Genomic DNA, 14,465 nt, shown 5'->3' with positions numbered 1-14,465 from the left:
TCCGCATGAAGGATTGAGGATGCAGTGCAGCAAAATACCGCATTTACTCGAATCTAAGCCGCACCTGAAAAATGAGACTCGAAATCATGGAAAAAAAATTTTCCCGAATCTAAGCCGCACCTGGAATTTGAGACTCAAAATTCAAGGGGAGAGAAAAGTTTTAGATCACACCTCCAAATCTAAACAAAGTTGGTCCATTGTAACATGAGACACAATTCAGGTCGAATGGATGAAGATACAGCTACAGTAATTTGGTTCAAGTCGTAAGCTTAACAGTTAATATTTACCAAGTAGCCATTGCTATGTGTCCGTATTTATACTGGTACCCTTCCTTTTTCATGTGTTTCGTCTGGTTTGAATCGATTGCTTATTGTGCTTTGATCTGATAAGTGCCGTTCTCTTTGTTACAGTTGTTTACGTCACTCTAAGCTGAAAATGCATTATTGTACTGTGTCATGCATTGTTTGTCGCATTCTGATAATGAGTGCTTACGACCTGTAGCCGCTCGCGGCCTGACTCGCTTTTGTGCGCGCTACTGCCGCTTACAATTAAAAAAGAGAGAGGAATTGTCTCATAAGCGAAACAATGGCAAGAGACTGCTATTTGTTGTTACTTACACTGCTGCTTTCTTTGACAATGATCAACAAGAACCAAATAATATACCGTGTATGATAGATGTTCTGAACGAGAGTTTAGCGAAAATTTTTCTCCGTTTGAAAATCTTTGCATATGCCTCTTTAGTACATTACATTCTGCACAGAAATTAGAGTCATCTTAGATTTAAAAATCTAGTCAGTTGCTGTGCTTCATTTGTGACTGTATCACTATCCAGCATAAGAATAATATGAATATAAACATGACATGATATGTATATTCTTCCGTGTTTGCTGTTGTCTCACTCTAGTTTCGTAATTTATTAGGCAGACAGGATTTAAATGAGATAGTAGCAAATATGAAAGAATACACAGCATAATGTTTACATTCTTCTACCTTTTCTTTTACTTCAATTGCTGACGCAGAGATTTTGGTGTCAGTATTTATCTTTGTGCCTGCAAAGCATGCCTGTGTAGCGCTACATATGTTAGACGGCAGAAGTTAGTTGTGGCAGCACCTACCAGCATTTTTCAGAATTTCCGCTTACTTTGCACTCGATTCTAAGCCGCAGGCGGTTTTTTGGATTACAAAAACCAGAAAAAAGTGTGGCTTAGATTCGAGTAAATACGGTATATACTTAGTGGTAACAGTCAAATCCAGTATGTCCATTCAGATTCAAAGTTTTCATTGGTTACACTCTGTACAGCCTAATCCATTAACTATCTCCCCCTCCTCCCTCCCCTATGCCACAAAGCATTCTCTTTTCTACAATTTCGAGTGATCACTATTTTTTTCTATGTCCCATATCCTTTAATCAATAATAATCCTGTTACAAAGTTATCCCGTCATGGAGATACAATTAAGGCCATGTTGCTATAGGCTAGAAAGAATATTACAAAACATTTGTGGTGGCTGATCACTACGTTAAAAAATGAGCATGCCACTCTGCAAAATACCCAAAATCTACAGACTAAGAGCTGAAGTGCTTAAGCCGGGTAGTAGGGCACTGAGGAAATCACTGAGATCAGAAACTTCTTTCTTCTAATCATCAGCATATACTATATTAAAATTGTGATGCATTTTTGACCACGAGCCTGTAGACTCTAAATGTTATGATATATAATGGTTTTGCTGAACCTGACATGGTATTGTCCTCTGCAGGCATGATAAATAGTGAACACTGACAAATTTATGCCCTGAATTTCTGGTAACAAAGTAACATGTATTTCCAGATTTGAATTAAATTACTTGACATACTGAAGTCTGTTTCACTTTTCATTTGCCCTCCATACACAAACAACTACTGGTGTTTCCTCCTGAAGTGCAATACAGCATTGCCCTTGGTGCCAGGCAGACCAGTCCATTTGGTGAGGCTGTACAATACGTAAGGACTCCATTATTCAATCAAGTGTCAATAACTTACTGCTTAAAACCGAAGTCCAGAATATGAAGAAATTATGGGATGGTAACATTTTATTTAGTAACCAAATAAGAGCAGTTAATATGAAAAACTAATAACTGACGCACACAACAGTACTAAAATTTTAATTTTGCTTTTATGTCCTTAATCACTGTTAAGGTAAAACAGTGGAGCATATAGGCAAAATGTTCATATTGCATGGTTCATCTGTTCTTTTCTTCTGTTTTGCAATCATCTGTTATGACAGTCTAGTGTGAGCTACACAGAAAAATAACTTTTACAATGTCATTCATCAGGCCATCACTAGAAAAGAACAGAAAATAAAAAAGTAGATATTTCTTCCCTCACTTGGGTTATCTGACAACACAATATCACAAAACATAATTTATCACAAAATTTGTTGGTCAATCACGCCCTTACGCAAGATAACAGCTTGCATGGTGCACATTATGTACATTATACAATTCTGCAACAGTAATTCATAGATAAAAAAACATCGACGAAATTCAATGGCCTCTAAGGGAAACACTTGCTTTCAGCTCACTGTGCTTTTGAAGACATGATTCTTGGGTAATATTAACAGAGTACACAAACAATTAATATTATTACAACGAAATATACACACATCACAAACTCAACCACACCATTAATTACAAAGAGAAATTACAATCAAGCGCATATCTAAACACACACACACACACACACACACACACACACACACACACACACACGTATTTTCATATGTGACTTTCATTTTACTTTCAGACCACAATAGCGTACAAGGATACATTAGACCATACATCATTTAACATGCACCCATACTATACACGCGAAAATTTACAAATGTGTCAACAAACAAGGAATACTGGCATGACTGCCAGCATAGCACAGTTCCATAGTGTAATCACACCAGAGCAATCAAATTCAATTACAATTCATACTTAAAGTTCACTGGCTGGCATTCACCACATTAAACCACGTCCGACCAGCTCCTAGGTGCTCTGATGAGGGTATCCTAATTTGAACAAGATGCACAGGGCCAGAGCTAGTCTGAATAGCAGGTACAGATCCACTGAGGGTAGCAACAGCATCCTGCTCATATGCAGCTGCAGCTGCCCCTAAGTTTGGAGTAGCGGGCACCACAAGTGTGTGTCTGCTCGTATCACCAGACGATGTTGTGATCTCCGTTACCGAACCAACATCAGTGTGAATATCAGCTAGTTCCGAAGGGTCCGCAAAGTGAACTTGTCCATCAATTATAAGATGCTCCACTGCTTCCTGGACAGTCTGGCTCTTCGTGTCGGCATCCTCCACTACTACTGTCTTTTCTGCATAGCAGCGATCATCGCTGTCTTGTTGGATAATCACATGATCCTTCAGTTCTGCAATGTACACCTGGAAAAAATTTATTTATTTTAATAAATTCCTTAATAATAATGATAATAATAATAATAATAATAGTTAGGAAAATATTCATTCTTAGGGTTCTGTACGTAAATCAGTAAACATGTAACACTTATGTTGTCTGTCTGCCTGCCTGTCCGTTCATTCATCCGACTTTTCAAAATCCTTTTTCTCAGAAACTGCTAGACAGAGTTGAAATTTATGTCACATACTAAGCTTTTAAGTCAATGCAATCAAAAGATTCAGTCATTTATGTCACATATTTTGACAGTTGCAAACTCACTCATTTAAACCTATAGGGCACTTACCCGTGTGTACAATCATGAAATGTGGCAATAAGATAGGTCTCACAGTACACGTAAAGGAAAAAACAGAAACTTGTAATTTTATCAAACAAAAAAATTATTTTCCCGTCATTTGTTATTCAACTTCAAATTTTAAATTAAAACATTCTTAATAGCCTTGGAATCCCTGAGACCGGAGCCAGTGTCAATAACGGGCAAAAACTGACTCCCGGAATGGCTGATTTGTCTATATACATTATAGTTCATATGGAACCTTCAGTGTGCATGTCCTAATCACACTTCGCCAATTTTTTTTTGTTTTCGTCCATCAAATGTGTCCTTACTGTCAACTTTTAAGAGACATATATGGCCATAATATCGATATACAGGCCTCTGTGTAATCAAAGAAACATTCTTTCTTTACAAATAGCTTAACAAGTAAATGCACAGACTATTTTTTATTAATATGCATACTGATATCTAGCACAAGACCATACACTGATAAATTCATACTTAATGCAACTATTAATTAATCAACAATTTTTCCAAGAGGGATAATCTTATAAAAATAATGAAGAGCAAACTTAGGTTCCATATTTCTTATTATGATTCTATCAAAGTGATGTGGAAAATCATTGGCGAACAACAAATGTGGCGCACACTGATTTTTTTATGAAATACTGCCAAAACTAAAACATCATCAATATTCAACGTTACAGAAAACATAACAAATCATTCATCACACAAGTCTTGTAGTGACACATCCCATTCCTTGAATGAGAGGTATCACATCCTGAAATACATGTCAGAGAAAATATGCTCATGACAGAGTAATCGAAAAGTGACGAGCACTCCACTGTTGAAATGTGTTTTACATCTGATACCAGAGCTAATGATCCAGTGACTGTATGGAAGTGGGTAGCAGTCAGACGATTCTATATGCCGAGATGGAGATAGGACTTCCATGGAGCGAGCAGTGCGGAAGAAAGAGCTCCGCAAAATCTATGAACATGAAATGCTGAGGATAATAAATGTATTGTAATTGTTAATTATCAAGTTGAATATCAGATGTGTTATACACCTAGTATAGAGAGGCAGAGTTGGTAGCTGTCCTCATTTATCATGCACTGAGTTATAATTTTGAAGATAATATAAGAAGGTGAATTGAATCTCACTTCTTATTTATGTGGAGGAGTTAATGAGAATGAGGAGTTAATTTTCAGCAGCTTTATCTGCAGCCTTTAAGGAGGCGAAGTCTGGGCCAAGTTGGAATGGATTCAGAGCACAGACTATCTGGACCCTGATTAATAATACTTAACTGCAACTGAATATTCAGTAAGCAAGAGTCAATGTATATAAAAGGAATGTTCAGATGGCAACTTATTTAATTGTTTGGTGCATGAGGTTAAGTATAACAAACCATCACACAGCCAAAGCCAACCTGAAACACTTCAGTCTGACACAGAAACAGTTGTTACATAATTATACAGATAATTATTCCAACTACACATTTATTTTATGGTGTCTCTTGACATTCCTACCATATCGTTTCAATTCTCAATGATAAGAGTTCAAATGTCTGAAAAGATTTACTATATCATCCAAGATAATCTGTTTTCATATTATGTCAAATGGCTTGGATAACAGTGACCAGAGAAGGAAACCATCACAGTCACAGGTACTTCAATACAAAGCTGATGTCTGTAGAGTACTTGACTTCCTAACCTTATTTGTGTGTGTTTTTTTAATGACAATTCCTTCATGCAAGCATGGGCATTTGTAGAGAACGAGTTGCCCAGCCTCAAGAAGCTAAGGTCACATTTTATGCACATTTCTAAGTAGTTTTTTTTTTACAAGGAGACAAACTGCAGTGAAACTTGTCTGTAATAATCATTGCCCTTTGTGATTATAATCAAAGATCATTACTTGTTTGACCTTTGACTCAGCTTGTCCAATTTTCTTTTGCTGTTTTACTGGAAGTTCAACTCCAGCTGAAAGCCTATATTCATTACACATGAGACTGTTGCAGTGCCCAGACATTTCTACTTATAGTCAGCTATCTGGCAATGAGGGATGCACTGCACAGAAATTGGTCTCTTGTTTAAATCACTGTCAGAATTCAAAATCCTCACGGACAGTTTCACAATGTTTTCCACATTCACACATCTTCAAGAATGTGTCACATTATGTCAAGTCTTCTGTAATTATGTTGTTGGTTCACCATTTGTGCTCGTACAACCACCACAAAAAAGAAATTTATGAGAAACTGTGCGACAGTTTACTGTTGACTGTCTGTGAGTTTCTATCATGTTTTGAGCAATAATGTTTTGATCTTTATGTACAATCATTGGTCAACAGTAATAGTACCCAAGACCCAGACATTCTCTATTAATTTCACATTTGCATTACTTAAAACCAGAGGATAAAACAAAAAAACTTTTTCTGAAGCCACTCATTGCAACTAGCAGTATTTTTACTATTGTCACATCACCCAATCCTAAGAGTAGCCAACATGCACAGTATTTATAAAGCAATCCTCACATACACTATTGATGTGTATCTACTGTATTGCAGGTAAGAAACTCTGCAGTACCGCTGTTACTTGTAAAGTAATTTTCCTGTATGTCACTGATGTTATAAATGATACAACTTATGATGAAGTAGGTCAAAACTAATACTGATCATAAAGGAGTGATTATGCACAAAAATAAAAATTATAATAAAGGCAATATACTACATAGGAAGCAGCTATTCAGGTAGCAGATTACTTGTGGGCGAACTAAAGTGCTGGCAGGTCGATAGACACACAAACAAACAAACACAAACATACACACAAAATTCAAGCTTTCGCAACAAACTGTTGCCTCATCAGGAAAGAGGGAGGGAGAGGAAAAGACGAAAGGATGTGAGTTTTAAGGGAGAGGGTAAGGAGCCATTCCAATCCCGGGAGTGGAAAGACTTACCTTAGGGGGAAAAAAGGACAGGTATACACTCGCACACACGCACATATCCGTCCGCACATACACAGACACAAGCAGACGTTTGTAAAGGCAAAGAGTTTGGGCAGAGATGTCAGTCGAGGCTGAAGTAAAGAGGCAAAGATGTTATTGAAAGACAGGTGAGGTATAAGCGGCGGCAACTTGAAATTAGCGGAGGTTGAGGCCTGGCGGATAACGAGAAGAGAGGGTAATACTGAAGGGCAAGTTCCCATCTCCAGAGTTCTGACAGGTTGGTGTTAGTGGGAAGTATCCAGATAACCCGTACGGTGTAACACTGTGCCAAGATGTGCTGGCCATGCACCAAGGCATGTTTAGCCACAGGGTGATCCTCATTACCAACAAACACTGTCTGCCTGTGTCCATTCATGCGAATGGACAGTTTGTTGCTGGTCATTCCCACATAGAAAGCTTCACAGTGTAGGCAGGTCAGTTGGTAAATCACGTGGGTGCTTTCACACGTGGCTCTGCCTTTGATCGTGTACACCTTCCGGGTTACAGGACTGGAGTAGGTGGTGGTGGGAGGGTGCATAGGACAGGTTTTACACCGGGGGCGGTTACAAGGGTAGGAGCCAGAGGGTAGGGAAGGTGGTTTGGGGATTTCATAGGGATGAACTAAGAAGTTACGAAGGTTAGGTGGACGGCGGAAAGACACTCTTGGTGGAGTGGGGAGGATTTCATGAAGGATGGATCTCATTTCAGGGCAGGATTTGAGGAAGTCGTATCCCTGCTGGAGAACCACATTCAGAGTCTGATCCAATTCCGGAATGTATCCTGTCACAAGTGGGGCACTTTTGTAGTTCTTCTGTGGGAGGTTCTGTGTTTGAGGGGATGAGGAAGTGGCTCTGGTTATTTGCTTCTGTACCAGGTCGGGAGGGTAGTTGCGGGATGCGAAAGCTGTTTTCAGGTTGTTGGTGTAATGGTTCAGGGATTCCGGACTGGAGCAGATTCGTTTGCCACGAAGACCTAGGCTGTAGGGAAGGGACCGTTTGATGTGGAATGGGTGGCAGCTGTCATAATGGAGGCACTGTTGCTTGTTGGTGGGTTTGATGTGGACGGACGTGTGAAGCTGGCCATTGGACAGATGGAGGTCAACGTCAAGGAAAGTGGCATGGGATTTGGAAGTAGGACCAGGTGAATCTGATGGAACCAAAGGAGTTGAGGTTGGAGAGCAAATTCTGGGGTTGTTCTTCACTGTGAGTCCAGATCATGAAGATGTCATCAATAAATCTGTACCAAACTTTGGGTTTGCAGGCCTGGGTAACCAAGAAGGCTTCCTGTAAGCGACCCATGAATAGGCTGGCGTACGAGGGGGCCATCCTGGTACCCATGGCTGTTCCCTTTAATTGTTGGTATGTCTGGCCTTCAAAAGTAAAGAAGTTGTGGGTCAGGATGAAGCTGGCTAAGGTAATGAGGACAGAGGTTTTAGGTAGGGTGGCAGGTGATCGGCGTGAAAGGAAGTGCTCCATCGCAGCGAGGCCCTGGACGTGCGGAATATTTGTGTATAAGGAAGTGGCATCAATGGTTACAAGGATGGTTTCCGGGGGTAACAGACTGGGTAAGGATTCCAGGTGTTCGAGAAAGTGGTTGGTGTCTTTGATGAAGGATGGGAGACTGCATGTAATGGGTTGAAGGTGTTGATCTACGTAGGCAGAGATACGTTCTGTGAGGGCTTGGTAACCAGCTACAATGGGGCAGCCGGGATGATTGGGTTTGTGAATTTTAGGAAGAAGGTAGAAGGTAGGGGTGCGGGGTGTCGGTGGGGTCAGGAGGTTGATGGAGTCAGGTGAAAGGTTTTGTAGGGGGCCTAAGGTTCTGAGGATTCCTTGAAGCTCTGCCTGGACATCAGGAATGGGATTACCTTGGCAAACTTTGTATGTGGTGTTGTCTGAAAGCTGACGCAGTCCCTCAGCCACATACTCCCGACGATCAAGTACCACTGTCGTGGAACCCTTGTCCGCCGGAAGAATGACGATGGAACGGTCAGCCTTCAGATCACGGATAGCTTGGGCTTCAGCAGTGGTGATGTTGGGAGTAGGATTAAGGTTTTTTGAGAAGGATTGAGATGCAAGGCTGGAAGTCAGAAATTCCTGGAAGGTTTGGAGGGGGTGATTTTGAGGAAGAGGAGGTGGGTTCCGCTGTGACGAAGGACGGAACTGTTCCAGGCAGGGTTCAATTTGGATAGTGTCTTGGGGAGTTGGATCATTAGGAGTAGGATTAGGGTCATTTTTCTTCATGGCAAAGTGACATTTCCAGCAGGGAGTACGAGTGTAGGACAGTAAATCTTTGACAAGGGCTTTTTGGTTGAATCTGGGAGTGGGGCTGAAGGTGAGGCCTTTGGATAGGACAGAGGTTTCGGATTGGGAGAGAGGTTTGGAGGGAAGGTTAACTACTGAATTAGGGTGTTGTGGTTCCAGATTGTGTTGATTGGAATTTTGAGGTTTCCACCTTCTAATACCATATCACCCTCACAACACCCCCACAACGACCCCATGAAGTTTTATTTACATTCCCTCCGCAAACATGCCTTCGCCCTAGCCAGATTAGACTCCCATATTCTATTTTCTCAGGCTTGTCTGACATTTGGCATTACCCCCAAAGGCCTCACACTTAAAGTTCCCATCTCTGGTTGCAACCCTTCTTTCCATCAGTCCCTATACCAGTTCCAAACGGAGCAATCCATTGCTCTCACCCACTTAATCCTTCACCTACACATCAACTCAGCCAATGAACACACTCGTCAACTCCTATCCTTAATAAAAGTCCTCAATATTTCCTCTCCCACATCCACACCGGCTGTTCAGAGCATCCTCCTACAGGCCAACTGCAAAATAGAACAGCATGCCACCCTCCACCTTAATAAACTATCCAATCTCCTGGTTTTCCACCTCCGGAAAGGCAACTCACTCACCCTTCACAACCTTTCCAGCAAACCTCAACCTCCTCTCATTGCACACAAACCCAGTCTCTCCCATCTACTCAATATCCTACTTCCAGCTCCACTCCCCCCAAAACCTCAAAATTCCAATCAACACAATCTGGAACCACAACACCCTAATTCAGCAGTTAACCTTCCATCCAAACCTCTCTCCCAATCCGAAACCTCTGTCCTATCCAAAGGCCTCACCCTCAGCCCCACTCCCAGATTCAACCAAAAAGCCCTTGTCAAAGATTTACTGTCCTACACTCGTACTCCCTGCTGGAAATATCACTTTGCCATGAAGAAAAATGATCCTAATCCTACTCCTAATGATCCAACTCCCCAAGACACTATCCAAATTGAACCCTGCCTGGAACAGTTCCGTCCTCCGTCACAGCGGGACCCACCTCCTCTTCCTCAAAATCACCCCCTTCAAACCTTCCAGGAATTTCTGACTTCCAGCCTTGCCTCTCAATCCTTCTCAAAAAACCTTAATCCTACTCCCAACATCACCACTGCTGAAGCCCAAGCTATCCGTGATCTGAAGGCTGACCGTTCCATCGTCATTCTTCCGGCGGACAAGGGTTCCACGACAGTGGTACTTGATCGTCGGGAGTATGTGGCTGAGGGACTGCGTCAGCTTTCAGACAACACCACATACAAAGTTTGCCAAGGTAATCCCATTCCTGATGTCCAGGCAGAGCTTCAAGGAATCCTCAGAACCTTAGGCCCCCTACAAAACCTTTCACCTGACTCCATCAACCTCCTGACCCCACCGACACCCCGCACCCCTACCTTCTACCTTCTTCCTAAAATTCACAAACCCAATCATCCCGGCTGCCCCATTGTAGCTGGTTACCAAGCCCTCACAGAATGTATCTCTGCCTACGTAGATCAACACCTTCAACCCATTACATGCAGTCTCCCATCCTTCATCGAAGACACCAACCACTTTCTCAAACACCTGGAATCCTTACCCAGTCTGTTACCCCCGGAAACCATCCTTGTAACCATTGATGCCACTTCCTTATACACAAATATTCCGCACGTCCAGGGCCTCGCTGCGATGGAGCACTTCCTTTCACGCCGATCACCTGCCACCCTACCTAAAACCTCTGTCCTCATTACCTTAGCCAGCTTCATCCTGACCCACAACTTCTTTACTTTTGAAGGCCAGACATACCAACAATTAAAGGGAACAGCCATGGGTACCAGGATGGCCCCCTCGTACGCCAGCCTATTCATGGGTCGCTTACAGGAAGCCTTCTTGGTTACCCAGGCCTGCAAACCCAAAGTTTGGTACAGATTTATTGATGACATCTTCATGATCTGGACTCACAGTGAAGAACAACTCCAGAATTTGCTCTCCAACCTCAACTCCTTTGGTTCCATCAGATTCACCTGGTCCTACTCCAAATCCCATGCCACTTTCCTTGACGTTGACCTCCATCTGTCCAATGGCCAGCTTCACACGTCCGTCCACATCAAACCCACCAACAAGCAACAGTACCTCCATTATGACAGCTGCCACCCATTCCACATCAAACGGTCCCTTCCCTACAGCCTAGGTCTTCGTGGCAAACGAATCTGCTCCAGTCCGGAATCCCTGAACCATTACACCAACAACCTGAAAACAGCTTTCGCATCCCGCAACTACCCTCCCGACCTGGTACAGAAGCAAATAACCAGAGCCACTTCCTCATCCCCTCAAACACAGAACCTCCCACAGAAGAACTACAAAAGTGCCCCACTTGTGACAGGATACATTCCGGGATTGGATCAGACTCTGAATGTGGTTCTCCAGCAGGGATACGACTTCCTCAAATCCTGCTCTGAAATGAGATCCATCCTTCATGAAATCCTCCCCACTCCACCAAGAGTGTCTTTCCGCCGTCCACCTAACCTTCGTAACTTCTTAGTTCATCCCTATGAAATCCCCAAACCACCTTCCCTACCCTCTGGCTCCTACCCTTGTAACCGCCCCCGGTGTAAAACCTGTCCTATGCACCCTCCCACCACCACCTACTCCAGTCCTGTAACCCGGAAGGTGTACACGATCAAAGGCAGAGCCACGTGTGAAAGCACCCACGTGATTTACCAACTGACCTGCCTACACTGTGAAGCTTTCTATGTGGGAATGACCAACAACAAACTGTCCATTCGCATGAATGGACACAGGCAGACAGTGTTTGTTGGTAATGAGGATCACCCTGTGGCTAAACATGCCTTGGTGCATGGCCAGCACATCTTGGCACAGTGTTACACCGTACGGGTTATCTGGATACTTCCCACTAACACCAACCTGTCAGAACTCTGGAGATGGGAACTTGCCCTTCAGTATACCCTCTCTTCTCGTTATCCGCCAGGCCTCAACCTCCGCTAATTTCAAGTTGCCGCCGCTCATACCTCACCTGTCTTTCAATAACATCTTTGCCTCTTTACTTCCGCCTCGACTGACATCTCTGCCCAAACTCTTTGCCTTTACAAATGTCTGCTTGTGTCTGTGTATGTGCGGACAGATATGTGCATGTGTGCGAGTGTATACCTGTACTTTTTTCCCCCTAAGGTAAGTCTTTCTGCTCCCGGGATTGGAATGACTCCTTACCCTCTCCCTTAAAACCCACATCCTTTCGTCTTTCCCTCTCCTTCCCTCTATCCTGATGAAGCAACTGTTTGTTGCGAAAGCTTGAATTTTGTGTGTATGTTTGTGTTTGTTTGTGTATCTATCGACCTGCCAGCGCTTTTGTTTGGTAAGTCTCATCATCTTTGTTTTTATATATACGCATGCTAGGTGGTAGTCTGAAGTACTCTGATGAACAATCAACAGTTGATACGCAGCAAGGGAAGTCATACTGCATTAGGAGTCAATAATGGACAAAAGGTGTTAATAAATTAACCACAGTTGGAAGAAAAAAAGTGTACTGATATAGAAGAAGGTATCAAAAACAGGAGCATTAAAGGTTGTCTTGGTCTCATCAGCTAAACGAAAGCTGGACTGAAAAAAGAGTAGTATACAACACATTATTCTGAATTAAAACGCAGAATATTTCTAATGCAGCAAAATCACAAAGCCGTTGTCAGGTAGGAGTACATTTGTGCAATCTAGGAATTAAACCAACAAAATTGGATAAGAGTTGCCACAGTTAACAAAGAAGATAAAATACAAAGTTTAAAGTGAAATTTTTGAACATCCAGAAAGCAAGTTACACCAGTAAAGAAGACTATTTGACAGCTGTCTAGTTCAGAAAGAAGACAGAAGAAATTGGGGTAGCGATGGATTCCAAGGCACTGAAATTGTGGTTTTCCGATATTGTGTGTGAAGAGAACAATGTTGGATTGGGAGTAGTTTATTGTTTAAAATCCACAGCTGAATGTGGGAACATTACAAAATATAATGAGAAGAGAGGCCAGTTAAAATAAAGGAAGTTTGGGGAGTTGAAATCATTTAATCATGGAACTTTTTGAATTTTCCACATACGAGGAAATTAAATGCTGGTTTTGTAGCAAACCGGGAAAGTCTTTGTAAGTGTTTGACAGAAAGAAAGTAGCAAATTGCAATCAAATTTATTCATATTAGTATGAACAGTAGGTATAAGAAAAATGAGTTATATATACTTTCCAAGACGAAACGTGAAGTGGGAGACTAGAAGAGACCATACTGAGTGAGCTTTTTTGTAGCCAACAGCTACGTACCCTGAGCTGCCAGAGTATGGTGACAGAGCTTTCAACAAGCTCGATAGGTCTGGGGTGCACTATACAAAGGAAGCAGCTACTCAGGTAGCAGGTTACTTGTGGACTGCCTGTGAAGGAGTCTGAAGTACTCTGATGAACAATCATCAGTTGATAAGCAGCAAGGGAAGTCACACTGCATTAGGAGTAAAGACACTTTGACTGTCAAAAATTTATCAGTAAATTACTGAAGTATTTGCAACAAAGTTCCTGAATTTACTGCCCTCTAGGAAAGTTCTCACTCTCAAATTATTCTCGGGACCAAGAGCTGGCTGAAACCCAAAGTGGAAAGCTCCGAGATATTTAGCGAGTCATGGAACATATATCGGAAAGACAGATTAGAGGCCATAGGAGGGGGAGTGTTCATTGTGGTTGACAAAAATATTGTCTATATTGAGGTCAAAGTTGAGTGTGATAATGAAGTTATCTGGTTGCGTGTAACAGGTCTAGGTGAAACCAAGCTAACTGTTTGATGTTTTTCCCGGCCATCTGATTCTGCTGTGACATTTCTAGTCATTCAAAGCTACAGTCATTCAAAGACTGTCTAATGTCAGCAGCACGTAAATACCCAGATCATTACTAGTAGGGGGTGGCTTTAACCTACCAAGTATGGACTGGGATGTCTATGGATTCACTGCAGCGGGGTACAGTAATTCGTGTGAAGCACTTTTGAACACTTTTTCTGAAAACTGTGTCTTCAGCAGCTATTTTGACAAAGTACATTAACAGGGATTAGCGATCATGATGCCATTATAGCAACTACAGTTACAGAATTTAATAAACCAGTTAAGAAGGCTAGGAGAGTGATTCTGCTAGAAACGGCAGATAAGCAGTTGTTAGCATTCCACTTACACAAGTGAACTGAACTGACATCACTCAGTTCCGGTAAGGTGGACATAGAGAAATTACGGGCAAAGTTTAAGCAGATTGTAAATCGTGGACTCGAGGCTTATTGCCCAGTAATTGGATTAAGGATGGAAAAGACCCCACCATGGTTTAATAACGAGACTTGGAAAATGCTGTGGAAGCAGAGGCTGTTGCACTCTCTGTTCAAAAGAGAACGCACAAATGTCAACAAACAAAGGTTAGTAGAGATTCATGCGGCTGTGAAAAGATCT

General features: G+C 42.1%; 1 protein-coding gene across 4 annotated transcripts in view; it reads right to left on the bottom strand.

The window, feature by feature from the left end:
• Positions 1-2,131: 2,131 nt before the first annotated feature.
• LOC124776950 (zinc finger protein 37-like) overlaps positions 2,132-14,465 on the bottom strand; it is a 78,669-nt gene continuing 66,335 nt past the window's right edge. For all 4 annotated transcript variants that reach the window (XM_047252177.1, XM_047252179.1, XM_047252180.1 and 1 more), the window contains one exon: positions 2,132-3,409. In XM_047252177.1, the coding sequence (XP_047108133.1) occupies positions 2,963-3,409 (447 nt within the window). In that variant the 3' untranslated portion in view covers positions 2,132-2,962. The remainder of the gene's footprint in view (positions 3,410-14,465) is intronic.

The sequence above is a fragment of the Schistocerca piceifrons genome, chromosome 2 (genome assembly GCF_021461385.2).
Source record: "Schistocerca piceifrons isolate TAMUIC-IGC-003096 chromosome 2, iqSchPice1.1, whole genome shotgun sequence".
Taxonomy (NCBI): Eukaryota; Metazoa; Arthropoda; class Insecta; order Orthoptera; family Acrididae; genus Schistocerca; species Schistocerca piceifrons.
Note: the sequence above shows the minus strand (reverse complement) of the source record. Positions and strands in the feature narration are given on the sequence as shown.